Source organism: Halichoeres trimaculatus, unplaced genomic scaffold, assembly GCF_033239565.1.
Source record: "Halichoeres trimaculatus isolate MK-OKI-2021-1 unplaced genomic scaffold, fHalTri1.1 fHalTri1_scaffold_14, whole genome shotgun sequence".
Classification (NCBI taxonomy): Eukaryota; Metazoa; Chordata; class Actinopteri; order Labriformes; family Labridae; genus Halichoeres; species Halichoeres trimaculatus.
This window is the reverse complement of record NW_027437192.1, coordinates 14397057-14411478: the sequence shown is the minus strand read 5'-3', so window position 1 is coordinate 14411478 and position 14422 is coordinate 14397057. Positions and strand designations below refer to the sequence as shown.

The 14422-nt window shown below is 39.2% G+C and overlaps 2 protein-coding genes across 2 annotated transcripts; both read right to left on the bottom strand.

Moving 5' to 3' along the window:
• Window positions 1-1623: 1623 nt before the first annotated feature.
• On the bottom strand, window positions 1624-6533 carry arl4ab (ADP-ribosylation factor-like 4ab). The gene is made up of 2 exons (XM_074687405.1): window positions 6395-6533; window positions 1624-5228 (listed from the first exon to the last, which is right to left on the bottom strand). Exon 2 carries the CDS (start codon window positions 5158-5160, stop codon window positions 4561-4563), a length of 600 nt encoding a protein of 199 aa, XP_074543506.1. The 5' UTR covers window positions 5161-5228; window positions 6395-6533; the 3' UTR covers window positions 1624-4560.
• A 4144-nt stretch (window positions 6534-10677) lies between these two features.
• Window positions 10678-14214, bottom strand: tdp2b (tyrosyl-DNA phosphodiesterase 2b). The gene is made up of 7 exons (XM_074686881.1): window positions 13967-14214; window positions 13032-13153; window positions 12785-12934; window positions 12528-12619; window positions 12218-12336; window positions 11956-12126; window positions 10678-11859 (listed from the first exon to the last, which is right to left on the bottom strand). Exons 1-7 carry the CDS (start codon window positions 14111-14113, stop codon window positions 11578-11580), a joined length of 1083 nt encoding a protein of 360 aa, XP_074542982.1. The 5' UTR covers window positions 14114-14214; the 3' UTR covers window positions 10678-11577.
• Window positions 14215-14422: the final 208 nt, after the last annotated feature.

Below are 14422 nucleotides of genomic sequence, written 5' to 3'. Positions count from 1 at the left end.
TGATCCATTACATATACTGTGTCCATGTCTTAAACGGTGAGTGTTTAAAGCTAATGTTTTCTTTCACATTGAACAACTCACATTTCTTCGCTTTTGTTTCTATATTCATCAAATGACTGCAGCACCTGAATAAAGTCTTCGACTCTGAAAGTTTTCAGCTATTCCAAGGGTCTGATACCTGCGGCTCTGGAGCCTCATGTGGCTCTTTGACTCCCATGCAGTGGCTACTTGTAGCTTTAATAAAATATTTTTTAAACAAGACACTGAAGACACTGGCACTAAATAAAACCATGTGTTAACATTTTGTTGAACTAAATCTATCCATATATGTAATCAAATTCAAGGATTCTTTAAGAAATATTGAAATTTTAGAAAAATTTTGAAATATTGATTTTTAAAAAATGTTTTCAGTTTTAATAAATTTCAAACATTTACTTCAGTTTTTTATTTCAAACTATTATTTTATTTTTTACTTTTTTATAGAAGTTTTTGAAATTATTACTTTTTCTATTTTTTTTTTTTGTTTGTTTTTTTTCAAAATCATTTGGAATCTTCAGATTTTTATAAAAGAAATATTTATTTATTAGTTTTGATATTTCTGCAAATTCAAATAACAAAAAAAAGAAAAGAATAATAAGACATCAGATCTACAATTTCATAAATTCAACAACCTTAAAGCTACGATGAGCATTTTCCAGATAATAACTTTATGTACAATTTTATACACTCTTTAGTCTTTATTTTCAAGTAGGTTTTTGTGGCTCAGGATCAGCTTTGCTCAAGGTGGGCTGAGGAAAACTGGCTCCTATGAAAGTAAAGGTTGCAGACCCCTGTTCTATCCCAATACATTGCAGTGTTGTAAATGCTGTCCCTGTTGTTAGCTGATTTCAGATTCTAACAGAAATGAAAAGTTTCGCAGTAAAATGTGACGACTTTTTAACATAAACTGATTTGACTTGACATGTGGTGGTGTGGTTGTGGTCTGGTGTGGTTTAGAGTAATTTCATTCAGCACCACTAATGCATGTCTGCTGTGTATAAAATTGCCCTTCGAGGGACATTTAATAAAATGACTATGACTATAATCCGTGTGCGAAATGTCAAAGGGTTAAGTTAAGATTTATTATGTACGGAAACTATAGTTTAAGGGTCACATGAGAGCTGTTAGACAGTATTTATCATAACCCTTTGACACACTGCAAAAAAATTAAGGTGAGACAACCTCTGCCCAAAACATCAAGCACAACGGCCTCTCTGATTCTTTGTTTTAGCTAATGACGAACAAACTTAGATAAGTCTTTTGTCCTACCGAGCACTTGGATCTACAGCAACATCTTTGTTTGCCCCTGAGGATGAGCAGCTGAAGAGTTTCTCTTCTTTTAGAATTTGAATATCCATAATGATGCAACAGGTTTAATGCACTAAGAGGAATACAAATGCTTCAGTACCTGAACAGGTCAGAGTTATTTTCACCAGGCCTCCTTTCTTAGGCAGCAGCACTGTGACTCGGGTTTTTATCTCTGAACTGTTCTTCTGTTACATAAAGACTTGAGTGGAGAAGAAACCTGATCAACAGCCACACAGATAAGATAAAGAACAGAAACACACACTCTGTTAATGCTCTGTAGTTTCTTTATTCAAAGTGAACAAAGTGATCAAACACATAAATATGAACACCCTACAAACAGAGTGGGAGGGTGACAACAGTATCAACATATTTCATATGTAAGACGCTTCTTTTGAAGCAATATTTCTCCTCTTTCAGATCCAGGATCATTCAGAATTCAGTCAGTGTCCGTTAGAAAGTCTGTTTTTCATTAAAGTGCATTCAGAAGATGTCTCTGCTGAATATATATGTGAGTGTCCTCAGTTTCAGGTGAGGCTGTCTGTGAGGACGGACAGGGAATACTCCAGCTCGGCTCATGAATCTATCAGTGATGAAGTCACAAGTAAAAAGTGTCACATTTCACGGCCACACAGAGACGACAGATAGCTCATAGTCTGTTGTTAAATTCATCAGTTTTGTGATGAATTGGTTCTCTGTTTTAGGGTTAATTTCTGACTTAATTTACCTTTTTGGCAACTGTAACAGATGGAAGTCTAAGGAACCGTTTATCACAGTTATTAATGCATTTCAATAAGACACTTCTTTTTCACAAGTACGACTCACTGAGCAATTACTGAAACTGATTACAAATAAGTAAAATTTGTCAGACAAGATGTCAATTTTGAGATTGCAAAATAAAATAATAAAATTAAAGCTTTTTGCTCAGCTTGGCAGCACATTCAGTCCTGTCAAAAATGGGCTAGTTAAGAGTGAGCTAACTTCTGCTAGCCAAGGAATACTGGCACACTGTTACCGCAAACAAATGAATGTTAGCTTGCTCAGTTAAGGATAGGAGTTTAAAATGTATTGTGTAATACAATTAGCGACAGAACAGCACAAAGACTTGACAGCTAGGCAAGTAGTCTGTCAACCTGAACCCCAGTATCCAAACTGGTGTCAAGAAAGACAGGCTAGTCAAAAGAGCTAACTCCTTTAGATTTCGTTTGTTAGCTTTAAGGGGCAATTACCAGGTACGATCATTGCTAACAGTTTAAAAGAGGCAATTTTCAGAGACTATTTGTTATTTACTGAGCACAATAGCTGCATTACCATTAAGAAGGGTGGCTAGTTGTACAAATGTAAGCCAAAGAGCTAATATGCTAAGATATGTTCTCACTGTAAAACTAGCTTATTTATTATTAGCTCACTTAGCTAAAGAAAAAAAAAAGTAGCGAGTGGAATGTGGTTGATCATTGCTAACCAGAGTGCATGTAATGTTTGCTCGACAAACAGTTTTTTAACATTTTAGGTCAGTAGTTTATTTAGCTAATATCAAAACTACTAGCTGTCTTGGTAACCCATATTTTGCCAGAAAAGCTGATAATTAAACATGAATTCTTCCTGAGACAGCACAGTACTACGGGCTCACCCAGGTAAAAATACGATAACAAAGTGTGTTGTGGGTGAGAGGTGCTAACAGTCCGATGCCAGCATATGTTAGCTAGATAATGTAGACGCGAAACTTAAAGTTGAAAAAGTGGACAAGCTTTGCTAATTTTTTGTCATGCTGGTGAGCTAGCTACTATAGGCTTTGAAATATTAGCTTGCTTCTGTAGATTTTATGTTGCTTAGGTTAGCCTACTTAGCTAACAATACAAGTTAACAGTTCTTTAATGTTGGCGATTTCTGCTAACAGTCTATCATGAACATTTGTTGGATAGATAAATATCCAGTAATGCTGTTGCTGCTTCCAAGAGCACCTGCCAATTTATACCAAAGAACAGTGACAAGTTATTGAAATTTTAACTTCTAGGTTATATCGAATAAGCTTGTTAGCTACAAACTAGAATATGAAGCTAACAGATTTATACAGAGTAATACCCAAATCGAAGACTAAATTGTGCAACTGTTAGCTATGTAGCTAAGCTGTTAGCCTTTTATTAGGGCCTGGAGTTTAGTTTTAGCTGTATTAGCTGCAATACTACTTTGAAAGATTATGTTGATGTTTAAAGGGTTGGTGTTTTAGAACTTAAGGTATCAGATGTAGGTTGAATTTTAGATTTCAAGCCCTGATTTTGCAATGTTTGAAATGTGAAAAGTGACTTTCCTTAATATAAAAAGTTTCTGTAGAAAACTATCACTCTTTCAGTAAAAGTCATGTTTTTGATCCAGTGTTGATTGTCGTGGCAAGATAAAGCTTACATTTGCAACAGCTAACAATAGCATGATTGTCAATGTTAACATTAATATTTCATGATTTTGCTTAGCACTGGTAAATGCATTAAAAACTGCAACAAAAGGTCCCATCTGGAAAATCACAGGACTGATTTTCTGGTACGTCAGTGGCAGCTCTCCATCACTCTACATCTGTCTAAATCAAACCAAAACCTGATGTCAGATAAGACATATTAGTGTCACTGTGCTCAATTTATCTCAACTAATTTCTCTATAACTGGCCACAGGAAGGAAGGTCCACTTATCATCTGAATCATTATGTCTATCATCAACTTCCAGTTTGAGCTGTGTTTACGTGTTTCAGGGCCACTTTGTGCTTCCTGTTCTAAATGAGTCATTCCTACGCGTGTAAACTTCTGGACCAATCTCCTGTTGTGCAACACAGATACAAAATACTCAGATCACTTTGCTCCAATACTGTTCAGTCTGATATCACTATACAAGCTTTGGTTGAGTAAAAATATAAAGACTGATTGTTCCAGATAGCTAGGCAGCACATATTTTTACAGACACCCTATAACAGACGAGTCAGAGCTCACTTAAAGAGTTCAGTAAACTTCACAGCCTGCTGCGTACAGCACAACACTAGACTTTGTTTAGATTGACCTGTTGCTGTTAACATCCAGAGTCCACGGGGCAAAATCAATCCCACTGTTCTCTGCTGACCTGAACACAGCCCTACCAACGGGATCAAACTCAGCCAATCAGAGGTCAAAGATCAGCCCAATGATGAGTTATTATGCAGCTTTAGATCGAGCTCACATGTTTTCAGTTCCCACATCATCTCTTCTTCTTCTGCTGCCGCAACATCTTCCTCCTCTTCATGATCATGGCATGCAGCTTCTCCAGACCCTCTTGTAGGCCCTCACCGATGATTGCACACGCCGGCTGAAGGTGCCAGGGCGTTGCTGTGCTGAGCTCACCTAAAGCCAGCATGCTCTCCATCTCCGCCAGGGTGAGCGAGTTTCTCAAGTCCTGCTTGTTAGCCACCACCAGCACCGGCACACCCTGGTTCTCTGCGAGCCGTGTGATCTTATGCAGCTCTGTTTTGGCCTCCTCGATTCGCTCAGAGTCAACAGAGTCCACCACAAACACAATGCCATCAGCACAGCGAGTGTAAGAGCGCCACAGGGGCCGCAGCTTCTCCTGACCTCCTACATCCCAAAAGTGGAAGGAAGCTGTCCGCCTGCTGCCTCCAAGAGACACTTTAATCTTCTCTGTGTTAAAACCTTTAGTGGGGACAGTGTTCACAAACTCATTGAAGCGCAGGCGGTACAGCACAGTGGTCTTTCCTGCACAATCCAGACCCAAGATGACAATGTGGAGTGCTTGGAAGGATGGCAGGCAGGGGAAGTGATGGTCTGATAATCCGTTCCCCATTTTGGTATCCAAATAAGGAAGAGGCACCACCAAATATTGACCAGCAGGCCGCTTTTATTCCACAGGGGCTGCAGCAGGAGAGAGGAGAGGGAGAGGGGAGGAGGTAAACACAGAATAATGCATAATGAGTCAAGGCACACAAACACCCAGCACCCCATTGATTTACAAAAGACCAAACACCCAACAAGTGAATAATCTCCCCTCTCCCTGTAGACTACACATCCTCACATTATCCTGCCTCTGAGGGATGAATGAGAAATAAAACAGCAGGGAGGAGAGCAGCACATTTGCACATGTAGCGCCAACAGGGATTTCATACGCTAATTTCTATTCAGAGTGTGAAACAGTAACCTGGAGGATGGAGGCTCTCAAATGTAACCTAGATTCCTGATTCAACCATCCACCTTGCTGTGTTCAAAGACAGGGACAGATCATATGAGGGGGCACACTGACATGGTTTCGATACAGTCTCTGAAAGAGGTGTTGCTCGGCAACATGGGCTGACATCTCTCTTGTGACGAAGGAAGAATCTCCTTTTAAAAACCTGCGAACTCATACTGCCTCGGTTATTACCCGTAACACACACAGATACACACCCCTTTTAACACTGATAACAAATACCAGAAGTATACTTATTATTTCGGCTCACACATTTTTTCACATTAAAGCAGTAAATTGCATTAGAACCGCGACTTTTGAGATTGATTTGGGCGACCGCTCCCGCCCTGCCCACTGCGTAGTGATGGAAGGACGGGTAACATCCACAGCAGGTGAAATAGCACAAAAAGGCATTTTCTTGGATTTTATCGCTATCTGGTGAAAAACATTGAGCCGAATTGTACAAAAGCATGTACATTACTCCGCAATCGTATGAAACGACAGGTCTAGCTAGCTTTAGATAAGCTGAAGGAAAATACCCTTTGAATTGACATGTTTTTAAATGGAGCCTGGCACGTAGGGCACTTTGTTCCACGCTAGACCAGAACAGGCTAGACTAGAGGCTATGATGCCAACAAGTGTTAAAATGATTAAAGTTTAGCGGGTTTCAACAGCACGAATGTGACTCGCAAACACTCGCATCTTAAACGGTACTGATGCATGAAGTGTGACAACACTAAAGAGACGTTGTCTGTATTTTAGATGCAGATAAACAGTATAAAACCTTAAAAGTATTTTGACAGTAGTTTTTTTTTTAAATAACAGTCGAAATATGGTCCGAGTAGTTGAAACTCACCTTTACAAAAAGTGTAAGTCCATCACAAACTGACAGTACATCCCCAGCAGCTGTAGTCCCTCCTCATGTTCTCTTCATGTCCTCAAACACATTGATGCACTCAGCTGTGAGGACTCCCTCTACACTCCTCCGCAACACCGTCAAGCCGATCACAAAAAAAGACAACTTCCGCTGATGCTTTTCAAAATAAAGCTTATTCCTTAAGCAAGGGTAAAGATCTTCTCTTACCTTGACAAGTATCAAAGTTTCAATTCAAGTATTTTCATAATATTTCGGGGTATAAACGTCATATGAAAGGAAAAATAAACAACGAAATTAACCCATGTCCACCTTATAATTCTCCTGTTATTTTCTAGACTAGACTGGGTTTGTATTTCAGGATGATTTTGATCAAGTATTATTCTATGCACAGGGTTATATCTTTAAATGCTAATATTTTGGATGAATTCAAGTTGTATTCACAATTTTCCACATTACCCACAATGCAGTTATATTCTATATCAAAGAAAGACATAGGCTATTTAACAAGGTAAATTAATATTGGTACATTTTGGCCATGGTTAGCAATAAGTCAAAGTCTGTCTTAGTTGACATTAAAACCACACTATCATTTTTTGTTAGTTTGTATGTCTGTTTGTTTTTTATAACAAGGCTCTAATTCTTTGTATTTTGATGGTAGGTAAAACTTGAAACATTTAACATTCCAGATGTAACAGTTATCATTAAAGAAAATATAGGACAAAGCTTCAGAAAACTCTTCATTTCACAAGCTTAGAGTAACACTTTGTCTTGAGACTTGATGGAACCTTAAATCTGCAGCCATTGAATATGCTAAGCTAACAGGACTGTTACCTGAGACAGCATTATAGATAAGCATTACTGTTTCCAGCTTCTTTAAGCTTTGTGTTAGCATGCATGCAGCTATCTCTGTAAACCATTTTCCTCTTGATTAAATGAAACTGAAAAGGTAAATATCAAATGACCTTTGGTTCATCATGTGGTTGACAACTGGGGAGATACTAATGAAAAAAAAAATTAACCGTGGGGTCTTTTTTAGTTTAAAATCCAATACAATGTTGTGTTTCACAATATGAACAGTTTCAATGTATCCTCTTGAATTAGAACAACAAACTTGATGCTATGGGTATTATTTCTATTTTATAGTCTAAACTATGATTCAACGTTTATCCTCTTTTTTTTGAAACTGCTGTTCATTTTACAGCCGGATCAATGCAGCCACAAACTAAGAGAATTTGGTTCTGGTGGATTTGTTTGACACTTTTAATTTGTAGTTTGGTATATGAGTTTCCGGTTTCGCTTGTCTTGACGTATGCTAGCTTTACTATTTGCTCTGATTGGCGTTGAACAACGCCTGTTGCTGTTACGCGCAAACATGGGCGCGCAAATGCACGCGCTTGCGCACATCATCTGTTTCTGCCAGTCAAACTGATGAAGGCTCCACAGAAAGTACTGGAAGGGATGCCTCATATCTGGTCTTTTCATGTGCCTTTTTTTTTTTCTTTTTATTCTTTGTGTATAACCTCTTATTTCAATCTTCTCTTTATGAACGAGTGATTAATGTGAAATATGCAACAGCTGTTTCCAGTGTATACAGAAACAAATAAAACGAATTAGAACAGAAAGATACAGTTCCCCAAAAGATGACGTTTCCGGTGATTAGATCTAATTGTTTTTCTTTGAATAAAACACGTTCCTTGTCCACATGAACATCTTTGTTGTAAGTTGTTAAAATTGACTGAAAGTTTTACAACAAGGTAGGTAGTTTGTGTCCTGACTCCTGAGCACTGTCTGTAAAAATACACCACACCAGCTTTAACAGGCTGATAGCTTAAGAACTTGCTAAGGAGACGTCTGATGTGGCACCAATAGGAAAAAGCTGTTACACGGAGAGGGTCATCAGACTGTAATCCCAGTAACATCCTTAGTAAATCAACTCTTTTTGTTGTGCTAATGTTAAAAAGGCCTGTAGACAGTGGCGGAGCTAGACTTTCATTCTTGGGGTGGCCAAAGGGTGGCCATGGCTATTTCAGGGGGTCTACAGACTGACAATAAATTGTTTCTCGAACATAAATTGCAGTGAGAGAACCTTAACATAGAAGTATATTTACGTATAGATAAAGCACTAAGGAGATGAGATCTGTGTATGTAATTTGCATGATATTAACAATATACAAAATGTTAAACATAACTTAGCAACAATTTTTCAACAACTTTTACATAAATGAAAATGCACATGCACACATACAGCAACTCACTCTCAAAAGCCTGCAAAAGGTTTCTGTACTTACACAGTACCTCCCAGTTACTCAATCTTTCTCAGTTACACACTCACATAGTTACAGTTACTCACTCACATAGTTACAGTTACTCACTCACATAGTATATAAACAGTGCTGGAGAAAACTAGCTGTAGGCCTGGCTCACCATCATCTTCGTCAGAAGCAGAGGCCTCTTGATGGATCTACATTGTACAAAAAATATTAGAACAAACAAAATAAGATTTCAGCTACTATTGAAAAAACAACTCACGTTATTAGTAATATACAATTTAAGATATCTAAAACTGAACCTAAAACCGCGAAATGAGCATGAGACTGCTCCTGTAGTTGCTCTGACCTAGGGATGGTGGGCTGGGTTTTGCCTGACATTCCCTTTCCTGACTAGTCTCAGGATGGGAGCTTCCACAACTGCTGCTGCCAAAGCTGAGTCCTGCCTGACTGTTTGTCTTACTGCCTTATTTGCTTCTCTATACAAAGCAGTCATGTATCCCATCCCCTTGCCTTTTCTTTCCATTCATTCTATTCTAAAAAACATAACAAAAAGAATTTGAGGAAAAATAGAAACAGAGCACTGTAGACTATTTTTAAAACTCAAATATTCTCCACTGGTTCAACTTTTTGGAAAATCGCAGTTTTTTGAGGGCTACTTTAAAGGGCTAAATAGGTCTGTTTTAAGCCTTCCACCAAATCGACTGTTACTCCACAAAACGTAGCCAGTGGGCTCTGAAACTTCTAGGGTGCGTCTGCCCGGTCCCTGGGAGCATCCCCAGTGGGTTTTCTCAAAATCTGGTTTCTATTCCAAATTTTGGAAACTGGCAGTTTCTTGAGGAATACTTTTAAGGGCTAGAGGCCTGTTTTGAGCCTTCCACCAAAGGGCAGTAACTTCATTAAACTTTGCCCAAGGGGTCTGAAACTTCTATGGTGCGTCGGTGCGTCCCTGGGAGCATCCCCAATGGGTTTTCTTGAAATCAGGTTTTGGGTCAAACTTTTGGGTAATCACAGTTTTTTGAGGGCTACTTTTGGGTGTTAAAAAGGCCTGTTTTTAGCCTTCAACCAAATTGGCTGTCCCTCCACAAAACGTAACCCGAGGACTATGAAACTTCTAGGGTGGTTCTGTGTGGTCCCCAGGAGTGTCCTGCAGTGTTTTTTGTTTTTTTTTTTTTATCAGAAGTGGATTGGGGTCCAACTTTGGTAAAATCACAGTTTTTTTAAGGGCTACTTTTAAGGGTTACATAGGTCTTTTTTTTTTAGCTTTCCACTAAATGGACTGTAACTCCACAAAACGTAGCCCAAGGGCTCTGAAACTTCTAGGGGGCATCCGCACGGTCCCTTGGAGCTTCGCCAGTGGGTTTTCTCAAACCAGGTTTGGGTCCAACTTTTAAACACTCAGTTTTTGGAGGGCTACTTTTAAGAGCTAAATAGGCCTGTTTTTAGCCTTTCACACATGGAGGTATGATCAGACATAAAATGTTACAACACCACATTTCTCAGTCTTACAGTTTTGTGAATCAACAAGGAGAGTGAAAATAATCCAAGCCTAAAATCAGATTCAAATAAAAATGTTCTTTCTATTGGATTTGTTGCTGGGCTGTTGCTACATATTAAGTAATAGCTCAAGTTATGTTGCTTTATAGCTTACGTGATGTAGAGTCTAATGTAAAGCTGAGTTTGTGGTGGTGGTGGTGAAGCATTTTCCTTTTATTGTATATCATAAATCTAAAACGATCAGAAAAAGGTCATTGTTGTTTCACAAAAAATATTGCAACTCGATATTGCCATCTAGTGGTCATATGCCAATACTGCAAGCCTGATATCCCACTTTCTGGAGATACAGGATCCCTAATCCGTTTGTATTGTAAACATCAATAATTAAAACATTTCTCTTAATACTTTTGTACCATGTATTGTGAATGTTTGAAAAAAATTAATTCCACCCCTTAAAGTTTTTTGTTTTTTTTTTAATCAGTCACAATTGTCCATTAATTGGAAATTGGAACAAATCGGCGAGTTCACTAGTTCAACCTTAAGCATGGAGAAAAGTATGGAAGTTAAAACCAGCTGCAACTGGTTTCTGGAGAGGTGTCAGATTGCTTTCTTTCCCCAACCAAGCTTCTTTTGCAACGCAACAAAAACCTTCATCTTCATGTCTGTTACATCCGTCTCCATGATCCATCCCATCACTCTATGATCCAGTTTGCCTACATGTGTGTTTGTAACCTGTGTGTGTGCCATGTCCCAAGTGCAACAAGCTCCCTGTCCCGTCTCTGCCTCCCCTGTTTTCTGTCTATCACTTTCCCTAATGTCATTTGCAGTTTTCTCTTCCTTCTCTCCTCTCAGGAGGTGTGCAGCCTAAATCCCATGTAATAGCTGTGTTTCAGTTGGCTGTGAGCCATCTGGTCAGCTACTAAAGGCATCAGTAGAGGGCTAAGTGTGATTAGTTTCTTCACTGAGCACTCATCCTTCTTTAATGCGCAAACACGTGTGTTGAACCCAAATACCAGAGTGGAAACACTGAGGAATAAAAAAAAAGTATGACTGATTTAATGAACTATCTGTGAACGACAGTAGTGTTTTACAGAATGATTGCAAGATCTCTGTAACTCAACTTAAATCAAACATGGATGGTAAGTGCTAACCCTTTGGGGAAATCTTATTTTCAGCACTCATTTTTGGCTTAACTGTAAAATAGCACAACTCTGCATACTTCTACATTCAAATATTTATTATTAATTTCTACTTAAAAAAAAACAATTCACATACAGAAAGAAGAGCTGGGCTGAGATCCCAACAGGAGGCACAAATCAAGTATGCGTGTGGTCGGCACCCTGCCCTGCTTTTTAAGGTAAAAGATTTTAATGGTCTTTTTCAGGGCTAAGGTTATTTCTACCCTGAAGAGAAGCTACAATAAATTCCCCAGTGATCACTAATATAGCGCCCACAGTCCAATTTCTCCAGCCCCACCAGGGCCATGTGGTCAGGGGCCAGGCGGGGGATGCCGTCCTTCGTCGCAGGACGGAAGTAGATTCGGTCGAAGCGACAACGACTGACATAGGGGACAGTCTTGTTGCTGTTGGCTTTGGTGTCCCATGTGTAACGGCAGTGCTCCTGCTTTCCCAGACGCTCCCAAACGTCGCAGACACCTGGGGCCAGTCCAACCTTCGTCACCTGAGACAAAGAGGCAGAAATGTAGATTTCTGTTGACATTTTCAGTCATTTCAAGATGCATGTATAGCACATGGTAAGCAAATACAAAGGAACAACCTCAGCATCCCTCAGGTTTGTGTCCCCTCCAAATAGAACAGTAACATCATCAGGTGCCTCTTTCATCCTCTGCATTACTACTCGCAGCTGTGTCATCCGCTCCCCTGCATGGCCTTTACAGCTTTCCAAGTGGGACGTCATCAGACAAAGTTTCTGGCCTTTGAACGTTATCTGATTTCAATGAGAAATCAAAAATGTGTTACATCAGGTGAGATTAACTTGTTCCTATGGTACAGATATAGACAACTATCTGTGCACAGACCTGAGCAACGAGCAGATTCCTCATCATCTGAGTGGTGGGGTAGGTAACGATCTCACTCTCAATGAATTTGACTCGAGACTTCTTAAGCATCATGCCAGTGAAGTACCCATCTTCACCCCCTGGCCAGCAACACGAAAGGTGAAATTTTAGATGAAGTTTAACCTGCCTAGCCCAGGCACGGTATCACTCAAGATATTTTTTTAACAATGATGACAAAGCAAAAACATTACAGCAGACATAACCCAGAGCAGGTAAAGCAAAGATGAATTAGCTTCCCACTGTCAAAAACAGTCTTTTGTCCATACAGTACCTTCAATAAGAAGGTAGCTGACAGCACGTTTCTTCAAGTACTGGACATACGGTGGAATGAGCTCCTGGAGAAACACCACATCTGGAGTGTATCTACATAAAGAGAAGAACCACTTGTTTTATAACCTCTGGACCGTTGTGTACAGTACTGAGCACTACACCTTTAGCAGCTCTACTACCCAGCTGATAGTTTCATTTAAGACTGATATCAAATACATTATACTCCATAAATAAGACATCAAATGATACCAAACTTACAAGACCAAGAAGGAGCACAGGCCTCTGGCACGCTCTGCGAGGTTGTCTGTATCAAGTCCATCCACGTTCCAGGAGATCAGTGACAGTTTGTTTTCATCTTCTTCTGATGGTTTACGTGCAGAGGCTGGACTGTCTCCAGTTAAATCTATGCTGAAAGTTTTTCAAAGTTTGTTCACTGTGTAAAGGGTTAAGCTCATCACTTTCTGTGAAGTTAACATGAAGAAACAGGGGGCAAGGGTAAGCTTACCATTCCTGTGAAGGTTTCTCTTCCATCTTTTGCCTTTTTGTGTCAGGAATAGATTCACTCTCTTCAAAATCTTCTTCAAATACTTTCTCCAAATCAGCCTCAAAGTAAGAGTTCAAAGCTCTCTGAAATGGAAGAAAATAATATTAGAAAAGTTAAAACCTTCTCCTTGATGATTTCAATACCATCCTCAATGGATTTTTTTAACATAAGGGATTTACAAAGAGTGGTGTTTTAATACCTCTCTATAGTGGCCCTTTTGTTGTGTTTTGCACTTCAGGGCCACTGTACCTCACTGACTGACAGTCATATTACATCTGATTCAAGATTCAATACTTTATCGCCATGTTGATGTCATTGATGAGACTTTGTTTCACTGACAACCAAGAAGTTATTTTTTAGATTTGACACAAAAAAGTCTAAAAACCCAGAAGTAATAAAAACAGGTTCATACACTATAAAACAGGGGTGATATTAGGATCTGACTTCTCGGGTTGCTCAGCCCCTCAAACGACTGTGATATGAAGAATTATTTGCAGGTGATAGAACCTACCATTAAACTACCCATTCACAAACATACTGTATACTTTGCAACATATGACATTCCTATTGACAACAAAAATACTGAATAATTTGTGTTTTACACCACACAACACTGAAGAAAAACTAAGGTAGAATGACATTTTCAGGTTTATAATTCACACAAGTCATTATATCATCATGACTTTTTTTTTCAGGTAAGAGGAAGTTACGGAGAGTCGTCCATGGATCAAAATGTAAAACATAAGAGCCTCTATATTTATTGTTTAGGGCTGCTGAGAGGAGATTTGAGGGTGTTTCAGCATCCATCCGTATTTCTACACTAGCTATTGCATTCTTTGCCTCGCAGAAACAATAACCTGTATGGTTTAACGTCGCAGTTGGCGTATGAACTGTACCTCCATCTCCCACTCATTCTCAGCGAGGTAGCACTGAGCCACAGCTCTGTCTGTTCCCGCGACTGAAGCAAACTCATCGCAGAGGCGGGTTCTGGTTTCTTCCACATTAGAAACTGACGGGTTGTCCAAGTGTGATGTCGAGGCCATCTCTTTTTGGCACACTTCACATTTACTGAACAAGTAAATTAGAGCTGAATGCTAACGTTGTTGCATGTTTTCTTAGTTATTTCAGGTGTAACACTAAAAAGCTCCCGGGGGAACTTTACAATCACAACAACTACAAAAACACAAGGGTGTGCTGCTTATGACCGTGGATAAACCGTTTTATATTACACTAATATTGACAATAAAAGCTGTTCCAATATAACTTGAACTGTGTTGCATATTAAACGCAGGTCTTGTGGTTAAATGTCAAATTCAGTTCAGTTAGCAGATCAGTTCTCGGTTTAGACGGAC